Genomic DNA, 23100 nt, shown 5'->3' with positions numbered 1-23100 from the left:
TCGCTTACGATACTACTTGTTCGGGAAGCTGTATTAATTACCTGTGAGCCTTCCACCAGTTTACTTCGACACTCTCCGCTGATTGGGTGGCGGACACTCGGTCGCCACAGGTAGCCAATAAAAACGTTTCGATGTTTTTCTGTAGGGTTCCTATAAGGCACAATTGGCCAGTTGGAATTTCTTTCAGAGTGACTGGAGAGTACGAGAGAGATACAAGGAGAGGCGGCGTGCGAGTGGGAGACCAACATCAGTTTTACATAGCTGAGCGTGACCATCCTTCTCACAGGTATATATGCTCATGCGTAGCTTAACAATTACAATACATATTCAATCAAACGTTTTTCTATTCATTGTATTGTGAATGTTCTGTAGATTTACTGTAGGCTACAGTTCGTTATTAGTCAAACCAGCTCGTTGCAAAGTAATGCAATTTGTGATAAGTGATTTTTGCGTTAAATATTTGAGACCCAAAATATAAATAAAATATTTGTCCACCTTGAACCAACTTAAAGCATTCTTTTCTCAGCCGTGAAATTTATATTGCTAGTTCAGACACTTGCCCAATTTACAATGTGAAAAGAAACAGAAAATAGATTTGCTATATAAAAACCAAGAAGCAAAATCTATACAGGTTAAAGAATTAAGACAATAATGCAACTTCTCTTTCGCTCTGTCTTTCTCTCATTCTCTCTCTTTCTGTAATTCAACGAGAGCTCTCGTTGTCCTCTCCACAACATAACCATCGTGACGTTTTTTTCTGTCCGTGTGCAGTCCTCTCTCGAGCTGACCCATGGCTCCCACACTGGCCACAGCGTTCGCCCGCCGCTGGTGGATGGCGGTGTCAGCTATTGTAGAAAACTTGCTCTTCTCTGCTGTCCTGCTTGGCTGGGGCTCTCTGCTCATCATGCTGAAGTCTGAGGGCTTCTACTCCTACCTTTGCACAGAACAGGGTGAGCAACGCACAAGCAAAATAACAAAATCTCAGGTGCCTTGTATTACAGACACTCACATTATATAATATATATATATATATATATATATATATATATATATATATATATATATATATATATATATATATATATATATATATATATTTATATTTATAATGTGCAGAATAGTTTGTGTGACAAGCAGGTTTTAGGTGAAGGTGAACTCTGCAAAGCATTTTTATTTTTCTTTACCATGGAGAAAGAATGAGTTCAACCCATAGGAGCCTTAATCCTCGACAGTTTCTATTAATTCACCTCTTCATCAGAGATCCTGCTTTAGGAACCCTTGTAAAAGGGGCTGGGAAGACAACATGTTCCTCTGGAATCCAATGACCTAACCCAGAACAGTCATAAATTGTGAGGCCCGAGGCTGTATAAAAGATAGCTTTTCGTAAGTAATAGTTTAATGGCTGTTTAACTGGTGTGTGCCTGGGGTGGGGGGGGGTGGGGAATTTTCTAACCTTCTCTTTTTTGCAAGATGGATTCTCAGCCTTGTTGATTGTGTCAGGATTGATTAATTGACTTAAGTATTGACCCGGTGTCTCAATAGTGTAAAGAGGTCATGGGTTTGGTCTCTCTGAACCTGAACACTTTGTTTCAATTCTTCCCTTTGTTCCCTAGAATTTGAATTTGAATCAGGGAGAAACTGGGACCTGATAAATCTCAAAAGTGAGGTTGACCAGCTCAGTGGAAGGAAAAAAGGAGTCACTTGGGAATGGAAACAGTAGGATGCTAATGGGTTGGGCCGGTCTGGATACCCTCACACAGCATGGTCTCTGTTAGCTGCAAGACACTGTGCCATAAACACCTATAAAAGGCATTTCATGGTATTTTGATAGCACTGCAGAATATCTCTTGACTTTTACTAAAGAGAATGATCGGATTTTATATGTGTCATATTATTCTAGTAGACGCAGACAAGGTCCTGCCATTTAAAGATAAGGTAACAACATCAAGTTAAATGTAATCAGCAGAGTGTGAAGTATGTAAGAGAACCAATGAACCCCAAAGCAGACAAATTGACTGTCTTCAAGCGCATGACTTTGTCTCTCTGATTGTGTCTGCATATTAGGAAGCCTTATGCTTGCACGTACACATCAGAGGGGTCATGTGGTTTGATGGACAGGCCCAGATATATGTTGTGGCCAACATGATGAAAGATTTCCTGTGATGGTAAAGGTCTGAGATTGCACGCAGAAGACAGCTTTCTCAGCAGAAATGCTCAAACGAATCAGGCCTTTGCCCTGCTGTGTTGTATGTGGATGTGAAGTGGCCTCACCATCTGTTCCTGTGCTTGTAATCAGATCTGGCAACTGCTGTAAACAGGCAGTACATGAAAAGGCCAGTCTCAGCGCTACCTTTACCTTCCCAGAAGACACATTAACCTTCTACTTCACTGAGCTGGTTTATCTTTTAGAGAATTACATGCAAAGTGTTTGGTCTGTATTAGACTATATGGTGAAATATTTAGGAGAAAGTTATTTAGCAATTCTGTTATTAGATGTTGGAAGATATAGTAACAGAATATTACATGCTAGTTGCAACCTTCTAACTATCACAACCATAATGAGCTATCACTACAAGTGTATTATTGTGCGTGTCATAAGATGATAAACCACAACAGGAGAATTATCATTTTACAAGTTAATTTTTTTAAAGAAGGCAATTGAAGTGTAGGCCTGCAGAGACAGATGTGGTCTGGGTATGGGTGTGAAATGTTAAGTCTGTTAGGGTTAGGGTTTAGGGTGTACAGTTAGCGTTAGAGTCTTTAGGGTTTGGGTTAGGGTTAAGGTTGCAACTCTTGGTATTCTTCAGTCCACCCTACTACTCCTTTCTGATCTTTGGAATGTTAACACATTGATGTTATAACTGGGAACAGTGGGAATCCCCAGTCACACCCAGTTAGAGTGCCTTCGTAAGGTTAGTCTTCCTGTGAGGAAAATTATTATTTATTTAAAAAAATAAACACGTTATTGCATTTACTATTAATTAATTATTAATGTTTATCTTGTCCAGTTAGGTGATCATATTTAGTGTTGTTTTCGTGCAGAGGTCTTTGAGTGAGAGTCAAGATATCTGTGGCCCTTCAGAATTAGTCTAACGTTTGCTAATTGTTCTCTCACTAGTTCCAACCCTAATCCTAACTGGAATACTGGTCATATTCCAGTGTTTAAACATGCTAAAAATCTAAAAGTGAAGCATGAGACATATAATCCTGGTTGACTGCATTTGATCAATGCTGGAGTGATGGACATAGCCTTTGAATCTTTCACTAGTAAAATAAAAAACATTTTCCTATGTTATAATTCAGTTATTTACAACATAATTTGCATATGTACCATTTGCATAATGTCTGCTAATGTCTGTTGCAATTCAACTGAACCCAAGTGAAGCTTAGCTTTCTAGACAGTATAATGTAACCATTTCCCCAATATTTGATTTACTGGGTTACTGGGTAAACTCTGGGTTAAATTCTGACAAAGCAGGACCTGAGCTGGGCAGACTGGGAGCTACAACTCCCATTCAACTCCCATACAACTCCCATACAACTCCCATTCAACTCCCATACAACTCCCATACAACTCCCATACAACTCCCATTCAACTCCCATACAACTCCCATACAACTCCCATTCAACTCCCATACAACTCCCATACAACTCCCATACAACTCCCATACAACTCCCATTCAACTCCCATACAACTCCCATTCAACTCCCATTCAACTCCCACAAGCATGTAAATATCCTCAAACCTTTTAACAAGGTATTTAACTTTGCACTGAGGAAAGACATATAAACTGTTTGCATGCTTGACAGGCAAGGGTCTCTGTCATCTGGCAGTACTTAAAGTGGAAGATAGCATTAATGTTATGGCATTAGCATGAATGCTAACCTTCAACGCTCGCTAATGCAGAGCAGTTCTATGCCAGATGTGGAGAAGGGGAAGTTCTTGCCAGATGGTGATTGATTATGTAACATACCTAACATGTGATACACTTTGTTCCAGCAATGTGCAATAAAAGAACAGTAAATGGGCAGTTTTCTGCTCCCTATCATAGTCTTATCTAAAGGTTTTACTGACGTCACACATACTCCCCAGCTCAGTCAGCAATTCTGTGCTTCCTGAAGGTCAGACAGCAGCACTGTATTGCTGCTGTAGAAGACAGCAAAGGGCAACGTTGGTGAAAGGGTTAGGTTAGGGTTAGGATTAAACAGCACAGAGCACCCTTGGTGTAAGGGTTAGGGTTAAGGTTAGGATTAAACAGCACAGAGCACCCTTGGTGTAAGGGTTAGGGTTAGGGTTAGACAGTACAGAGCACCCTTGGTGTAAGGGTTAGGGTTAAGGTTAGGATTAAACAGCACAGAGCACCCTTGGTGTAAGGGTTAGGGTTAGGATTAAACAGCACAGAGCACCCTTGGTGTAAGGGTTAGGGTTAGGATTAAACAGCACAGAGCACCCTTGGTGTAAGGGTTAGGGTTAAGGTTAGGATTAAACAGCACAGAGCACCCTTGGTGTAAGGGTTAGGGTTAGGGTTAGGATTAAACAGCACAGAGCACCCTTGGTGTAAGGGTTAGGGTTAGGGTTAGACAGTACAGAGCACCCTTGGTGTAAGGGTTAGGGTTAAGGTTAGGATTAAACAGCACAGAGCACCCTTGGTGTAAGGGTTAGGGTTAGGATTAAACAGCACAGAGCACCCTTGGTGTAAGGGTTAGGGTTAGGATTAAACAGCACAGAGCACCCTTGGTGTAAGGGTTAGGGTTAAGGTTAGGATTAAACAGCACAGAGCACCCTTGGTGTAAGGGTTAGGGTTAGGGTTAGGATTAAACAGCACAGAGCACCCTTGGTGTAAGGGTTAGGGTTAGGGTTAGACAGTACAGAGCACCCTTGGTGTAAGGGTTAGGGTTAGGATTAGACAGTACAGAGCACCCTTGGTGTAAGGGTTAGGGTTAAGGTTAGGATTAAACAGCACAGAGCACCCTTGGTGTAAGGGTTAGGGTTAGGATTAAACAGCACAGAGCACCCTTGGTGTAAGGGTTAGGGTTAGGGTTAAACAGCACAGAGCACCCTTGGTGTAAGGGTTAGGGTTAGGGTTAGGGTTAAACAGCACAGAGCACCCTTGGTGTAAGGGTTAGGGTTAGGGTTAGACAGTACAGAGCACCCTTGGTGTAAGGGTTAGGGTTAGACAGTACAGAGCACCCTTGGTGTAAGGGTAGGGTTAGGGTTAGACAGCACAGTGCAGTCTTGTTGAAAGGGTTAGGTTACTTGTCCAGCTGCGGTTCCTAAAACAGCATGCGAGGTAGTATGATGAAACGGTTCTAAAGACGTGACCTGTGCTTGGGTTCTCTGTACTCACTCACGTATTCCACACTCTTATCATATCTCACTTGGCTTCTGTAAACTCTGCTCTGTCTTACATCAACTCCAGAAAACAACAACTTGAAAAGCTCAACATTTCCACTTCTTGATTTTGCACTCAGTTCTTATGGTTTTGTAATATCTAATATCTAAAATGATGTTGTGAGCCTTGTTTTTTTAACTGGTTGAATGAAACTTCTCAAGACTGCACTGACAGTTTCCGATAGTTCCCTACTCAGTTATAATAAGGATACGTTTAAATTAAAACAAGGACTTGTAGGATTATATAGGATTGTCAAAATAAGCTTTCAGTGCGTTCTAAACTACTAATCAAATAAAATCAAATAATGTCCAATAAAACACTGAATGTCATAATCCTCAATCCAGTGCCTTCTGTTCCTTCTGGTCCTGTTGATACCTAATCCTCATCCAGGTGCTTTCTTTGTGCTCATGTGCTTGTCCAGGCAACAGTAGCAGCTCCAACATCTCCCTGCCAGCCATGGCCCCATCGGTTGGCGGCGAGGAAGACTACCAGTACGAGGACTACCAAGTGGTGTCACATGGTGATGGCGTGGAGGTGGTGGCCCTAAAGCCAATGGAAGAGCAGATGCGCATGAACGGCTGGCTGATATGCAAGGAGCAGGATGAGATGTTGAACCTGGCGTTCACTGTGGGCTCCTTCCTCCTCAGCGCCATTGCCCTGCCCCTCGGTATCGTCATGGACAAGTACGGCCCACGCAAGCTCCGCCTCACTGGCAGGTCGGTCCCCGCCAAACATGCATGCCATGAAACTGCATGGTTTTAGTCTCAGTGCTGTATTTAAGAATATGTCCTGTACATACATAGCATCCTTTATTGCTTATATGCTTCTGACTATGACCCTGTAATTTCAGTGCCTGCTTTGGATTGTCATGCTTGCTTATTGCCTATGGAGCCAGCAATCCTAATGGTAGGACCACTGCTCATTTGCAGTTTATTCATAACATGTTGAAGTAGTATATGTCATTATGTATTTAGAGTAAAGCATTTGTATGGACTGGCAAAACATGAAAATATTCATTAGACATGATGTGAATAAGTGTTAAACTGATGAGGTTAATGTGTGTGTGCTTCCTCTAGAACTGTCTGTTCTCATCTTTATTGCCCTGATCTTTAATGGCTTCGGAGGAATGTGTATGACCTTCACTTCACTTACGGTGAGGTTGTCTGTGTGTGTGTGTATATATGTGTGTGTGTGTGTGTGTGTGTGTTAGAGCTAAATCCCCCCATCACCACCACCACCAACTCCCCACCCTAACTCCACCAAGCATGAAATTTCTCTCTCATTTCTCTCTTTTGTTGTACCTTGCTGTCTTTTCCACTCTCTCGCTCTCTCACTGTGTAGCAGGTTAATGATTAGGTCCATCTCAGTTTCTTAGTTCTGTCTCTTGTTCCTGTTGTGTGGTTGTTGCTGGATGAGCTCTGTGTTCTCTGTGTTCATCACTTGATCAGATTTGAATCAGAGTTGATAGTAGCTGCAGGTAAAGACCCTAATCCTAACACAATCATTAAACCCTAACCCAAACCGTAATACTAAACCCTAACCCTAACCCAGATACACTGAGAAAGGGAACAAGAACCGTTCTCATTGTGTCCTTCATGGCTTGGGCGTATGTCCTAGGCGCCAGAGGGGTCCTTGCCTGTTATATAGCTTACAGTGCTGAACCAAAAAGGCCTCTCTGTTTTCCCTCCTAATTGCTCACTGTTCTTTCTGCTCCAGTAAGCACTACTGTCTATACAGGCCCAGCTCTCCCCCCAAAACTGTGCCCATTACCCAACCGGCAGACTGCTGATTAGTGTACTAGTGCCAAGGTGATCCGTGACAACAGGAAAGGTATGTCTGCCACATCACTGAGTGTTAATGTGTTTCTTGGTGTCCTCAGCTGCCAAACATGTTTGGAGACCTTCGTGCGACCTTTATCTCCCTCATGATCGGCTCCTACGCTTCCTCTGCTGTCACTTTCCCTGGAGTCAAGGTGTGTTCGGTTCTCAGGGCAGAGCACAATCTCTGAGAGCACTTAATCCTGTATAATCCTGTTTGTAGTGACTAGAGATTTATGCATTTCGCCAAACAGTTTATTACACTTTTACAAGAGGTAGATAAGATTAGATACTGTATATTTATTGTTCCTCTGTCTTTATTGAGATAATATTAATTTGTTTGTCCTTTGTTAAGTTAATGATAATGTAAGAGAGCAACGTTTGAGCTTTACTTCATTGTGTAGGTAATCTATGACCTGGGGGTGACCTTCATCACGATCCTCGTGGTGTGGGCAGCATGTGCAGGCCTTGTGTTCCTCAACTGCTTCCTCAATTGGCCCCTGGAGACCTTCCCTGGTCCTGAGGATATGGACTATACGTAAGGAACACACTGTACTAGAACACACATATTAACTTATACACATTAGTCTACAACACTTGAAATCTCATTTTTCCTCTACATCTTATCCTGGTTCTTCAGAGTGAAGATCAAGTTCAGCTGGTTGGGCTTCGACCACAAGATCACAGGAAAGCAGTTCTACAAACAGGTGACCAGAGTGGGCAGGCGGCTGAGCGTGGATCACTCTGTCAAGCAGAAGGACCTGAGCACCAGCGAAGGGAACAACCTCTGCTTGTCCACCACAGACCTGGAGGTGCAGTGCAACCCTAAAGAAGAATGTAAGACCACCTCTTATACAACTGTGCTCCAAACGTCTCACAAATCTGTTTGCTTTTGCAAAAATGCCAATTTAGCATCAGCCCCTCAATCCAAGCATTGGCATTTACATAAAAACCAATGCACTGCCATCCAAAAGCAAAGTTAGAGAACCACATCAAAGCTAAATAAAAGACTATAATCTGGGGATAGGGTTAGGTCTTCTGGGGTCAGGATTAGGTAATCTGGGGTTAGGGTTAGGTAATCTGGGGTTAGGGTTAGGGCTAAAGTGACGTGAAGTGAAGCATGTGAGAAGCTGAGGGTTAACTGGGTGAACTGGGTGCTGGTGCTGTTCTCGCCCACAGCTCAGTCCTTCCTGAAGAGCATCTCCAGCCCGCTGTTCCTGCTCAGCCTCGTCACCATGTGTGTCACGCAGCTTCGCCTTATCTTCTACATGGGAGCCATGAACAGCATCTTGGAGTCTATGAGTTTTGGAGACCTTGACACAGGTGTGTGTGTGTGTGTGTGTGTGTGTGTGTGTGTGTGTGTGTGTGTGTGTGTGTGTGCGTGTGCGTGTGTGTGTGTGTGTAAACACGTGTGAAACAGTAAGGTAGATTGTATGTTTTGATTGCTTTATTTATTAAAGGTTGCTAAATACTGCATTGTGTATAGCAGCTATGTACATCCTCCTAATAATAATTTGAAATGCTGTGATCATTTATTGATCATTTATCATTTGTTCCTATAGTGGTGTGTAATACTTTTCTCCTGCTCCTTTCTATGCCCTTGAAGCTGTCCCTACAGTTGAGAGGATGCAGTTGGGTATGACAGTGGGTAGTAGTGGATGGTAGGGTAGTCTATGTAGTCTAGTGGAGTAGGGTAGTAGGGATTCTAGGTATATGCTAACCCATGATTGACCTTGCACTGCATAGGTAACCACTAGAGCAAAATGTTCTCCATGCCTTCAGAAAAAAGACTTCATAGGTCACAATCATTACATTAGTCTCATTAATACATGAGTCATTAACCACAGAAGTTACTGACTAACCTCAACTTATTCAAAGTCAAAGTCAAATGTATTTATAGCATTTTGACATGTGCAAAAGCAGATTTACAAATGCATGGGTCCATATCCCTAATGAACCTGTCCATACTTATAGTTCAGTATTTATCTGTCCATACTTATAGTTCAGTATTTATCTGTCCATACTTATAGTTCTGTATCTATCAGTCCATACTTATAGTTCTGTATCTATGTGTCCATACTTATAGTTCTGTATCTATCAGTCCATACTTATAGTTCTGTATCTATGTGTCCATACATATTGTGCTATTTCTAGACCGAGCTGTCCCTTCAATGTAGATGTGGGGTCTCAGGAATTGTAGTGCACATTGATAAATATCTTTCTTTTCTCTCTCCCTTGCTGTCTCTCTCTCCCTCTCCCTCACACTCTCACAGTGAGTCTGTACTCCTCTATTTTTGGGGTCATGCAGCTGCTGTGTCTGCTCACCACTCCAGTGATTGGCCAAATCATGGACTGGAAACTGAAGGACTGCGATGATGGCGAGCTTAATGTGAAAAATGCCACCAAGTGAGTGGATGCCAACACCTCTCACTACTGACCAATACATCACCAACACCTCTCACTACTGACCAATACATCACCAACACCTCTCACTACTGACCAATATATCACCGACACCTTTCACTACTGACCAATACATCACCAACACCTCTCACTACTGACCAATACATCACCAACACCTCTCACTACTGACCAATACATCACTGACACATCTCACTACTGACCAATACATCACCAACACCTCTCACTACTGACCAATACATCACCAACAACTCTCACTACTGACCAATACATCACTGACACATCTCACTACTGACCAATACATCACCAACACCTCTCACTACTGACCAATACATCACCGACAAGTCTCACTACTGACCAATACATCACCAACACCTCTCAGTACTGACCAATACATCACCAACACCTCTCACTACTGACCAATACATCACCAACACCTCTCACTACTGACCAATACATCACTGACACCTCTCACTACTGACCAATAAATCACCAACACCTCTCAGTACTGACCAATACATCACCAACACCTCTCAGTGCTAATCAGTATCATTTTAGACCACATTACATACTACATCAGCACACAGTCATACTATATATAGTAAAACGTTGCTGAAACATGCTAATGACATATCTGTTAGGCTGTGGGAGCTAATCATTCATCCAGCCTGGGCTGACAAACTGCACGTCAGCTCTGACTGATCTGGACAGTTTCTGTAGGGGGAAAGTGCTGCTTCACATGGTTGCTGCTGTACGTTGGCCTTGGTGAACTACCACTGCACAACTGTGTGCTGTGTGAAGCAGTCTTTACACACACATTAGTCATGAAACCATAGTCATCACATTCAAGCTGTGATTTCAGCCAAAGGCCAAAGGTGTTTTGTGGCTTTATATTATAAATGTATTTATTTTGTGTGTACTTAACTGCCTCTGTGTCCCTCTCAGCGACCCATCCCAGCCCAAGCGAAGAGACAGACAGATCCAGAAGATAACCAATGCCACGCGGGCCTTCTTTCTAACCAATCTCATGCTTGTTGGCTTTGGTATCACCTGCCTCATCCCTATCCTGCAGCTACAGGTGAGCAGCAGGTCATAAGAATGAGTAACTGCTCTGGGTTCAACAGCAAAGAGCAAACACACAACATTAAGGACACCTGTGTTTCAGTGTGTGTGCACTCAGACCCACACACACAACCAGATTCGCTTAAATTGACATCCACTATAACCAGCACAACTGTCCTCCCCTGACCGCTCACATACAACAGCACAAAACAACATGCATAGGGAGCTCTGTTGAGTCTCTATTAGCTGTACACCACTGCCCCCTAGAGGACAAAATGCTAAGTTCCTTTAAACAGTAAACCTACTATAAATGTGGTATTAATCATTAACTGTCTCCTTGGACTTGCTTGGGAAGCATTGGGTTAGATAGAAATATTTAAGAATTTAATTATAAATTATAAATTTATAATTTACGCCCTGTGTCTGATTCTGTTTTCCAAGCTGCTCTCCTTCATCCTGCACACCATCGTCAGGGGCTTCATCCACTCAGCTGTTGGAGGACTTTACGCTGCTGTGTAAGTTTGTGATTGAGACTCTACCAGCTGTGGCAGACTTGTCTGTAATATCTGCAACATTAAAAGGAGTGAGGGTGCTCTTAAATGATTGTGTGTGTTACTGTGTTACTGGGTGTCTACAGGTACCCTTCATGCCAGTTCGGGAGCCTGACGGGGATGCAGTCTCTGATTAGTGCCATCTTTGCCCTGCTGCAACAGCCACTCTTCATGGCCATGATGGGGCCACTGGACAGAGATCCACTCTGGGTAGGAAAACACACACACACACACACACACACACACACACACACACACACACACACACACACACACGCATGCATATACACACACATGAGCATTTACATATACACTCTCACATACACACACACACACATTCACACACACACACACACACACACACACACACACACACACACACACACACACACACACACTCACATACACACATACACACACACACACGCATGCATATACACACACATGAGTATTTACATATACACTCTCACATACACACACTCACACATTAACACACTCACACACACACAGTCACATTTACACATTCACACACACACACACACACACACACACACACACACACACACACACACTGATACAAACTTATTCACATATGCACATAAACTGGAATAACCTAAGAATAAATGAATATGTAAGAATATGTAAGTCTTTACAAGGCTTTCTCTTAGTTTGTTAGTTAGCTAATGTTTCTCTCCCTCTATCTCTCTCTCCCTCTCTCTCTGTCTTCTCTCCCTCTCTCTCTCTCTCTCTCAGGTGGATGTGGGTCTCCTTGCTCTCAGCATGTTGGGGTTTCTGCTGCCCGTCTACCTGCTGTGCTTCCGCAGAACCCTCCACAGCCGGAGAAGAGAGAAAGAAAACGATGCCAAAATCTACCTCAGAATCAACGGCACAGACAAGCATGAGGCGTTCGTCTAAAGGCCTGATACACACGGGAGAAGACAGACAGAACTATGAGAGATTTTATAGTTACATACGTGATACACACACACACACACACACACACACACACACACACAACACATACATAAACATGCACATGCACACACACAGATAGTTAGAAGAATTAATGTCATGGTAACTGACAACTGTTATTCCATCTTGATGGACTGAAGTGAATGATGATATCAGATAGGTGGAAAGAAACAAAGCTCATCACTACAAAGTCAAATGAACTAGGGTTAGAGGCTAGGAGTTAGAGGCTAGGAGTTAGGGATTAGGGGTTAGGAGTTAGGGTTTAGGGTTAGGGGATAGGGGTTAGTGTTAGGGTTAATGATAGGGTTAGGGGTTTGGGTTGGTTTAGACTTTGATTCTTGTGAGTTTTCATACACCTTACATGCACCTTAAGTCTGTGGAGGAGACCCGGAGCTGGTATGTTTCTCCAAACATGACAGTGCTGTCAGGACACAGCTCACACAGGACACAGCTAACACAGGACACAGCTCACACAGGACACAGCTCACACAGGACACAGCTCACACAGGACACAGCTAACACAGGACACAGCTCACACAGGACACAGCTAACACAGGACACAGCTCACACAGGACACAGCTAACACAGGACACAGCTCACACAGGACACAGCTAACACAGGACACAGCTCACACAGGACACAGCTCACACAGGACACAGCTCACACAGGACACAGCTCACACAGGACACAGCTAACACAGGACACAGCTCACACAGGACACAGCTCACACAGCTGTATTGCCTGGGTGTTGGCACTGGAAGGACAGGACGTCCAGGTCTGGTCAAGGAGTCAAAAGAAAAGGAAAGAGATCAAATTGAAAAAGAGAAAATGGCATAAAGACAGGGCATAGCATAAAGAATGAATGCCTGGGTTAGTGCCGCAACCCCATGCAATGTGCTTCAAGTGTGTTGCATTTTAATTTATTATAATAAATTTTTTTTTAAGAATTTTTATGGTTTAAGTTTTTTTAAAGTACATTAAACAAGCTGGCAAAAAGTGCTGGTGCATCTGAGACTCAATGAATTAATTATGAATGCTATTTATATTTCAGTGCCATGGTGCTAGCCTCCTTCAGATGGCGCACGATAACAAAATCAATCAGAAAGAAGCATTTCAGCCCTGTTGTGTATGTTTTTTCTATCCTTGCAGGGTTTTTTTTTTTCTGTGTCACCCCCTTGGGGTTGAAAAGGGAAATGCTGAACCCTGAGAACCCTGAGAGAACACAGCATCATCACCTCCACCAACTCTATCCAGGGTGGGCTATTTTTTAAAATAACATTTTTAGTTGATGATGCATTTAACTTTATATACATTCCTAGAGATAACAAATATTTAATGTAAAAGTCATATTCCAGTTATGTGGTTTGTGACAAGCGAAACTGTGGGGGAAGGCAACCAAATATAGACATCTTGCTTGCCTTCCTTTGAGCTTTAATTTTATTCTCTTGCTGTCGTTTAGGGTTTAAGGTTGGGCTTTAAGTGTTAGGGTTATGTTTATTGTCAGCTAAGGGATCAAAGTTCCTTTGTCTTTATAACAACATTATAGCATTTATGTCAAAAAAGAATAAGAACATTTTGTTAATTACAATAATTATGTTTAAAAGAAGTAAGACTAACAGTATGAAGAGAATAAGTATGTTTTGTTTAATATTTAGATGTTAAGTTATGTATTTATTGCTTATTTCTTCAAACTGGGAGTCACATCTTCCTGGTTCTTTGATAACCACTGATGTGTTTTTCCTCTTGGAGGCCTTACTGAGGAGCAGCATTAAATAAACTGGGACTACACGCATTGCTTAGTTTGCATTTATTTAACATTATATAATTATCAGGACATTTTAATCTCCAAGATGGCTATAAATAGGATTACAATTCAGGGGAAGTTCAAAAAGTGAACTCATTGAACTCATTGATACATTTTCAAACCCCTGATATTTAAAGTATTAAAGATGGACATAAAATGTTGAGAAATGCAGATATCCCCTGTCATGTTGTATGTGCAAATGTAAATTTAATTGATTGTCTTAGAAAAAATGAAAAGCGACGATCAGACACTCTTAAAGGTCTTATGGCAAAATAAACATTCTGTGCTTATTGGTTATGGTGGTCAGAGAGAGAGGAAGAATTAGCGAGAGGAATGCTGGGATATTGTGTACTGGCTAAAGATAAACAGCATCTTTGTTTACTTTTACATAATCTATATCGTAACAAAGATGTGCTGATCCACTCTTAACCAAGCAGGACAGCGCGCGGTCTATACGAACCCCGCATTGCATGTTGATGACATCACAGCGGCCACGAATGTATTTCATCCCGAGCGTCACGGCGGCTCGAGACCACGAATATATTTCAAATATCAGGTCTGACCATGATCTAGTTTGACGTCACACCGCCTATGTCATGACACCAGGTTTGTGGTTACGCCGAATACGACGCGCCCCCCTCGGCCTTGATCAGGAAGTGAATCTGTGGAAAAGAAAAACGGTAGCTAGAATGACATACTAGCGGGTGAAGTAGGAGAGACTGCGACTAACGGAGGGCTCGCCACCGGTTTGGATCCTACCAGGGCAACAGCACTATTTTACGACCACAGATATCAACGAAAAATGCTGATTAAAGAATTGTAAGTGGACGGTTAATTTTTTTTCGTGAATACGGGTAAGGGAGCATCCCGGTTTTGCGCAGCGCAGGTGGTAGAAGTGCCCTGGAGTAGAGTTTCACCGGAGCAAGGCCATGGCGACATTGTTAAACTTGACTTTGATGTCCGTTGCCGTTTTAAATCATTTTCATTGGCCTGAATATATATGAAAAACACATATCTCTATAAATGTATCCATTGTTTATATATTATATATAAACCATATTTACAACACCTTGTGCGTTTATTGCGTGTAATGTATTTTCTGAAACTGCGGTAGCATTAAGGTAGCGGTGTTTTGAACTCTCCAGGTTTTTAATCTGTATTCGCCCATGTTGAGGTAACGGGTGACATTTGCCAACATCCTCTCTGGCGGCGGCAATAGCGAATGTTATTGATAGTAGTGAAGGTGAACCCATGCTAATGTAATCTAGGATGGGGACGCTAAAGGTTTAGAATACATTGGGAATAAGTAATTCTACTACGCTGGTATTATAGCCATTTTGCAGTCTATGTCAAGATGGAGATAAGGCTACAATTGAACCTGTTCTTTGAACGTGTGTAATTTGAGAGGCTGTTTTATTGGTTACCTTCGAGCGAACGTGGATCCACGTCTACCGGCATCTCTACAAATAAAATGTTCTCCTTTGGCAGTGAAGGTATTCGCTCATCAAGGTCATTACTAAAGCAAAATTAAGTTATCTAGCTGTCAACATGTATCAATTTCACCATAACCAACGCGTAAATTAATTTTGACACGTCGTCTGAAATATTCATTTGAGATTTTCGGCAGAACCAGCGGCGGTATAAGGTTGAGCCATCAGTGTGTTATGTGCACATTTCTAGGAGATCGCTGTCAATGACCGGAGCATGCGTCCTCGCGCAGATCCTCGCGCAGCTCCCCGCGCAGCTCCCCGCGCAGCGCTCTGAAGGGTGGGCTATGAGTCACAAGAAGCGCGCTCAGCTAGGCCCATAAATCACACGCTCACAACACAACGACGTGATTCTGGCGTGTTACCGCCGTCACTGGCTACCCACGTCGTCGGTGGCATTTCATAGTTCTTTTTCCTTAGTTCTAAGTCCGGCTTACGCAACGAAGGCTAAAAAGGCATACGTTTGATATAGCTTTATGCAGAGTGTTGCCAACAATTCTTGACAATACCAATAATAATAGTAATAATAATAATAATAATAATAATAATCCAGATAACGTATTTTCTTATTTGCAACTCAGCTCTCTCTCTCTCTCTCTCTCTCTCTCTCTCTCTCTCTCTCTCTCTCTCTCTCTCTCTCACACACACACACACACACACACACACACACACACACACACACACACACACACACACACACACACACACACACACACAGTATATTGGACTCAACAAGAAAGCCTAAACGATGTTTAATATTTTTTGTTTTGTCTCTACTGTTCATACCCAAGTGTTCTATATATACTATATAATATCAGATTTTCTCTTAAAGGCTTATAGCATGCACTGGCCATAACAGCAGATTATGCACAGATGGTAACACACTTCAGAATGCTGTTTACAAGAGCTTTCAGATCTAAAATTATGAACAGGAATTTTGATCAACTGATTAACTGACTAACGTATGGTAATTCTCAACACTTCAATGTCACAAGGAACTATGATTACCTCTAAAACATGTTGTGTTTGAGTGTTTTGTCATTTGGCAGTGTGATATGTTTTTTGGTGGGTTTTGCGTTTAAAGTGAAACAGTGCTTTGTGCACTGCTCCGATCTGAAGTAGAGGGTCACCATGACCTACTTCACCTCCAGATCCCAGCCATGCTGTTTGCTACATTGCATCTTTTATTTAGAATGCATGATCAACCAGTGCGTCAGAAGCTGGCCCCAAAACTTACATGCATCGTACATGCAGCACCTTTGATTTCACACTTTCCTCTTCACTGCAGAACATCACGTGGATGTGAGGAAGCCATTTGCACACTGCATAGCCCCATCACTGACACTGAGCAAACCTGCTTCAGGCAGGAAGGCAGGCACTGCATTTCAGGGAGGCATTTATAATGCAAGAGGAGATGGTGTCATGGAGGCAAAGTGGAGCAGAGAGACACCGGATCTCCCATAGTGACCGCCAGCTCGTGTGCAGAGCATGCAGGCACTTGGACGGACAAGGTGACTCCTGCTGCACGCTGCTTCCAGCACACGGCACATCACACCACCTGGAGCTGTAGCCTCTCTGCAGACTCCCTCTCCATGTGCAGGTGCCACAGCTTGCCAAACCACGTTGCCTCACAAGTTCAGCCGTACGTGGCTTGCGCGGACCTAATGTGAGAGAAACGGCATTCATGTCATAAGTCAAACATGGTAGGGGGCGGAGCTCGAAGATCTGAAGATACTGAGCACCCGGTGTCGTCTTACTCCTGAAGTGTATTGATGAAAAATGCAGGCCATGCAGAAAGAGCCGTGCCACCAGTTGTGGCCCTAAGGCAGTCCTCTGAGTCACTGTGAAGGGCTTCTGCACATACAACTTATTTCAAGCCTGCGTGAAGCCTGCGTGAAGCCTGCGTGAAGCCTGTGTGAAGCCTGCATGAAGCCTCCACAAAGCCTGCATGAAGCCTCCACGAAGCCTGCGTGAAGCCTGCATGAAGCCTGCGTGAATCCTGGGTGAAGTCAGGGTGTTTTTGAAAGCGCTCTTAGCAGTTTCTGACCAACACTGCTTAGGACAGAGAGCAGATTTTACTTTCTCTCATTAGGGATAAGCTCCAGAACTTGGAACTCGGAGCTCCAGGGCAAGAGGCTTATTGTAAAGTTGAGTTATTTGCTCATGGTCAGAAGGTCTCACAGTGATCTGGGGAATGGTGGCAAACTAGATTGACACCTCCAAATATCACATTTTCCACTAGAAAGGAGCTTGCTTATTGTTGGCCTAACCCTAAAGCCTAACAGTAAACCCTAACACCTAACCCCTAACCCTAACAAGTGGAAATGCTTCACTATGTTCTTGTTCCTGCCCTGTTCACTCTTATTTTCACCTTTATCTTTAACATATGTGTATTTGGACACATGTTCAGGCTTTTTCATGTATGCCATCAGTCTCCACATTTGTTTATCATACTGCAACTATACTAGTGATGGTGTCGGTGAGGGTGTTGGTAATGGTGTCATTTGTGACATTCTTGTGAAGGAATGAGGCACAAATAAGATTAACCAAATACGGATTTTAATGAATAAAGCAATACAGGATAAACAGTGGAGCAACCTGTGGACAAAAATGTAACAAAAGCAAGTGTCATGAACAAAATGTAACAAAAGGTAAAAAAGTGTACGAAATGAGTAACCATGGAATTTGTAGGCTTGCAAGATGCATTCAGCATGGAGACAGTGAAATGTGAAGCACAGGTGACTGGTGATTGATGGACTCAAGGTGTCTGATTAGCTGGAGGAGGGTGAATGGGCCTTTGTGAGTGATAAGCTGTGTGTGTGTGTGTGTGTGTGTGTGTGTGTGTGTGTGTGTGTGTGTGTGTGTGTGTGTGTGTGTGTGTGTGTGTGTGTGTTTGGCTGTGTGTATGCTTGGCTAGGTATGGGCCTGAGTGTGACAGTGCAGTTGCTAGTGATTATGAGGGCATTGGCCATGGCAGTACTGGTAATACTGGTGTTGGTGATAATGGTGCAGACATGTGCTTGCTTGTCATGTGTATTTTTTTCTCTTTCTCTTTTCAGTCGAGTGATCCTGCCCATTTCTGTGGAAGAGGTGAGTGTTAAAATGGTAACTGGGTAACTGGACATTTCCTCACCATGTGTTGGTGTGCATGTGTAGTGTGAACCACAATTAATCAGGATTGACAACACACCAGCATTACGACTCTCTTCTTGCACACAGTGGCTTGGCTCTGCAGTTCAAAATCACATCTTTCCACTGGCTGCTGTAAGTCAGGAACTTCTATAGGCAATGAGTCCTCTTCTTCCTTACTGTATGTTCCCTATACACTCTGGGGAAAAAATATCAGTGACGAACTTACTGCCTGTCATTGTGCCAAGCAGTATTAAATGTCATATCAGCGATTCTAGCCTGTTCACCATTTCTCTCTCCCCCTCTCTCTCTTTTCCAATATTTAATAATCTGAAAGCCTGGAGGAATTTTTCAAATCAATTTTTTGCTCTTGTCCTTCTTAATAATTTTTTTTAAATATTTACCATTGAGCTCTTTCTTCTCCTCACACCCTGACTGCTCCCTGACAGTTCTTTTTCAGGTACAACTCACTGCCCCTTTATACCTTATGATTCTGAACTATGTGGTTCAATTCGCGTGTTGCCAAGTGCTGAATATCCAATGAGTTACTTGATATCACCTCTCTCTTTCTCTCCTCTCTCTCTCTCTTTCCCTCCTCTCTATTTCTCTCTTCTCTCTCTCTTTCTCTGCTCTCTCTTTCTCTGCTCTCCCTCCTGTGTCACACACTTTTTGTCTGCGTTCTCCTGCTCCACCAATCATTATGTGTGCGTGTGAGCTCTAGTGTGTCTATCTTCCTTACGGCTTGGTTCTCAGGTTGATGAGGTCAAGAGAACTGCTCCTTCCTCAAGGTGTATTAACTCTAACCCTAACCCTATAACATTTGTAAACTGAACACTTGTGTTATTCTGTTAAATGACTAACATATCTCCCAAGTTCCAAATAAAATATCATTTAGAATGTTTGCAGAAAATGACAAGTGGTCAAAATGATCAAAATGATAAAAGACATTGTTTTCAGTAAGGTAGTTTTAACTTTTAAACAATGCATTACTGTCAACTTGAGAAGAGCTCAGAAATAAAAATTTAATGGAATAACCTCAGTTTTCCCAAAAGTATTTTCGCTTGCTCTCCACTCGTTGTTTACATTAATTGTTAAATAAGATTTAGTTCAGGTGATTGCTGAATCAGTCCCTTATTGAGGTGTGACACTTGAGAGGTGACTCATGGGAATTTTTTCATGTTGTCTACTCAATTCAGAAGAGTAGATGGATGCTGTCATTTTAATTATTTGTCCCATTGTAGAAAATATTTTGAATGTTTGAATATTTGAATGGTCCCATTTGGACACTGTTTAATAGCTTATCCCTTTATGTTACCTAGGGTTTATCTTAACCCTTTTTTCAACCTAGGGTTTAGCTTAACCCTTAATCTTAACCTAGGGTTTAGCTGAACCCTTTATCCTAACTTGGGGTTTAGCTTAACCCTTTGCATAACCTAGGGTTTATCTTAACCCTAACCCTAGGTTTTAGCTTAACCATTTAGCATTACCCAGGGCTTATCTTAACCCTTTTGTCTTAACCTAGGGTTTAGCTTAAGATAAAAGACAAAAAAACGAATAGGGTTAGTATTCAGAGAACTGGGATTTCTGGCTGTGAAAACTGGTAGTTTGTCCAGATTGTAAAGCAGGAGTAGCCTGAAAAATGATCCAGGGTTAGGCTTAGGGTTAAGGTAGGGTTAGGGTTAGATGTGAAAATCTGCAAGGAGTGATCAATCAGTGTTAGGGTTAGGGTTAAGGTTAATCATCCAAGTATGGGTTATAGGTTATGGGTTATAGGTTATAATTTATAGCTTATGGGTTATGGATTATAGGTTATGGGTTATAGCTTGTGGGTTATAGGTTATATGTTATGAGTTATACATGGCCACAATATCCAAGGGTTCCCCTAGAAACACTGACCAGTGAACTTTGTGCATATCCCACCCAGACCCAATCCCACTCCTGTGCTGTGCACCTCATTGTGACCACAGAAAAGGGCGAATCTGCCTCTCCACGAGACCAGTCAGCCAGACCAAGGATGTGAACTGGTCTTCCCATCTGAGATTTTATCTTTGGACAGCCCATAGAACTTCATCATGTTCAGGAACTCTTCTGCTATTTACAGTTTGTCCAATTACAGGGAGTGTGGTCTGCAACAAAATATAGGGTTAAGATTAGGTGTTAGGGTTTGTCCATCAGAGGGAGGGAGTTCTGTAACAAAATCCACAGACAGGTGAGCCCAGGGTCCATCTAACACATTGGGCATAATTTAACAGGCCCTTACGTCCTTTCCTCAGCCATGCCACCATGATTTGCTGGGAGACAAGCTGCACCATTCTCCTGATCCCTGGATGTCTGGAATTCATAGAAGTATGTATCCATTGTTTAACCCTTCGATGGAGTGATGAGGGAATGTACATTTTCCCTTGTAGGCATTCAGAAGGAGAGTGCTTCTGAACATGAACGTGTGTGATCTCCATTATGTATCACCTAATGGGTGCTGCAAAACATGAAACAGGAAGGATGGACTGGTTGGAACTAGATTGCTCAGCGTCACCATCAAGGAATCTGCCTTTATTGTTTGCCTTGGCTTTTATGACCTAGGATGAGAGGATAATGTGAAGTTGAATTGTGTAAAAAAAAAAAAAGCCCATTTCACACATTTACATTTAAAGCATTTAGCAGACGCTCTTATCCAGAGTGCTTTGCCATCTGCTCACTGAATGAATCCTAGATAGTACAGTAGATTGGTCAGAATTCAAGATACCCTTGAACCAGAATACTACAAAAGTACAGGAATCAATGCCAATACCTAGAAGTGCAAATATAGGGTCGATATTGGACAACGAAAAGCATAATTATAACAATACAACCAATAAATGATCCGAGTTTTACTCTGCAGTGCTATAAGTTATATATCTGTATTAGTGGTCATTTAAATACTCCACGAACAGATAAGTCTTCAGTCTACGTTTGAAGACTTAAAAGGACTCTGCAGTCTGAACAGCCAATGGGAGATCCTTCCACCATCTTGGAGCCAGGACAGAGAATAGTCTTGAAGCTTGTTTTTTGTTAGACTTTAAGCACTGTGTTTCAAGCCCAGCCATACTTCAGGTTTGAGGTACTCGAGGTACAGATCAGATTATCATGTAGGGAAAGGCTGGTATGTTTTTTGCTTTGTAGGTAAGCATCAAGGTTTTAATTCTGATGTGTGCAGCTGCTGGAAGCCAGAGAAGAGAACGCAGCAGTGTAGTGACATGTATGAACTTAGGAAGGTTGGTCAATAGATTTCTCTGGATGTGTCTTGTGTGCAAATCAGTAGGTCTGCCTGCCCATTCCTGGTGCAGAGACCTGGGGTGAGTTTCCCAAAACGTTCTTAGCGCTAAGTACTTCGTAACCTCGTTCTTACGTACGAGGTTACGAAGTACTCAGCGCTAAGAACGTTTTGGGAAACTCACCCCTGCTCACTATGTGATGGAGGGTGTCTGTAGTGCTGGCTGATGTGCGTCAGAATTAACTCAGTTAAGTTATTTAGGGTTAAGAGCAGTGTTGCAAATAACGCCCGTCATTTTGTCAGTAACGGGATAATATAATTAATTACTTTTCCTGTCGTTACAACACCGTTGACGTTACTGGTCATTAGAAGCGGTGCATTACTATATTGATATACTAATGCGAGCGGACCGCTGCCCAGGCTAGTGAGGAGTAACAGATCTCGATAGGTCACAGTTCTCGGTGTAACACCTGTTTAACTTAACAAGTCAGTAAGCGATTGGCTAATGCAGCGTTATGGTAGCCAATCAGAGCCAGTGTTTTTACACGCGCGCCTAAATACTCCAGTGACACGACACAAACGGAGAAGAGGCAGAAATGGCGAGTCAGGAGCAAGCCGAGGAAAAATTAACATTTTCAAGGTGGTGATATAAACATTATTTAAGAAAATACTTGAAGTTCCTGAATGTCTACCAGACTGGGTATTTGATTTATTTAATTAAGAATAGAGGTTTTATTGTTAAGTTTACGTCTATTGTGAACAAACCAGTTGTCTCAGGTTGAGAGAATTTAATTTAATTTGATAGATGTAAATGCACTTTATATAGTGTAACTGTTTACTTTTGCTTTTATTTTTTACAAAGATTTGGGATTTTAAAGGATTTTATCCTGCACTGGTCTGTGGATGTGCAATAAATATCAAACGTTAAACACCTTCCTGATCTACTCATTTCAACTGACTGTAAAAACTGCTTTTTCACATACAGCATGCTCTAGAGTTGGGGGTTAACCACATACAGCATGCTCTAGAGTTGGGGGTTAACCACATACAACATGCTCTAGAGTGGGGGTTAACCACATACAGCATGGTACTGAGATCACGAGTGGCGGAACCACCTCAGAGGTGGATGAAAAGCAGGATGAGCAGGAGGAAGATGCTCTGTGGTGCAACTGTGTATATCACACACACACACACACACACACACACACACACAC

General features: G+C 42.4%; 2 protein-coding genes and 1 long non-coding RNA gene across 4 annotated transcripts in view; 2 read left to right on the top strand and 1 right to left on the bottom strand.

Annotated features, from left to right (window-relative positions):
- Window positions 1–170: 170 nt before the first annotated feature.
- slc43a2b (solute carrier family 43 member 2b) lies at window positions 171–14008 on the top strand. Of its 2 annotated transcripts, XM_077020568.1 has the most exons (15): window positions 171–286; window positions 772–950; window positions 5815–6109; window positions 6244–6299; window positions 6470–6546; window positions 7273–7365; window positions 7615–7748; window positions 7851–8047; window positions 8390–8533; window positions 8817–8846; window positions 9484–9616; window positions 10577–10709; window positions 11135–11208; window positions 11331–11454; window positions 11998–14008. In XM_077020568.1, the coding sequence occupies exons 2-15, from the start codon at window positions 791–793 to the stop codon at window positions 12157–12159; spliced, it is 1812 nt and encodes a 603-aa protein (XP_076876683.1). In that variant the 5' UTR covers window positions 171–286; window positions 772–790; the 3' UTR covers window positions 12160–14008. The 2 variants fall into 2 exon arrangements, with proteins under 2 accessions (XP_076876683.1, XP_076876684.1); XM_077020569.1 differs by lacking the exon at window positions 8817–8846 and having other exon boundaries at window positions 173–286.
- On the bottom strand, window positions 11209–15666 carry LOC143526018 (uncharacterized). The gene is made up of 3 exons (XR_013133796.1): window positions 15445–15666; window positions 14481–14682; window positions 11209–11450 (listed from the first exon to the last, which is right to left on the bottom strand). It is a non-coding gene; the product is annotated as an uncharacterized LOC143526018 (long non-coding RNA).
- The window catches only part of LOC143526016 (phosphatidylinositol transfer protein alpha isoform-like), a 31033-nt gene continuing 22488 nt past the window's right edge, over window positions 14556–23100 (top strand). Inside the window, exons 1-2 of the mRNA XM_077020570.1 lie at window positions 14556–14839; window positions 18567–18597. Of these exons, the coding sequence (XP_076876685.1) occupies window positions 14823–14839; window positions 18567–18597 (48 nt within the window). The 5' untranslated portion in view covers window positions 14556–14822. The remainder of the gene's footprint in view (window positions 14840–18566; window positions 18598–23100) is intronic.

The sequence above is a fragment of the Brachyhypopomus gauderio genome, chromosome 10 (assembly GCF_052324685.1).
Source record: "Brachyhypopomus gauderio isolate BG-103 chromosome 10, BGAUD_0.2, whole genome shotgun sequence".
NCBI lineage: Eukaryota > Metazoa > Chordata > Actinopteri > Gymnotiformes > Hypopomidae > Brachyhypopomus > Brachyhypopomus gauderio.
Note: the sequence above shows the minus strand (reverse complement) of the source record. Positions and strands in the feature narration are given on the sequence as shown.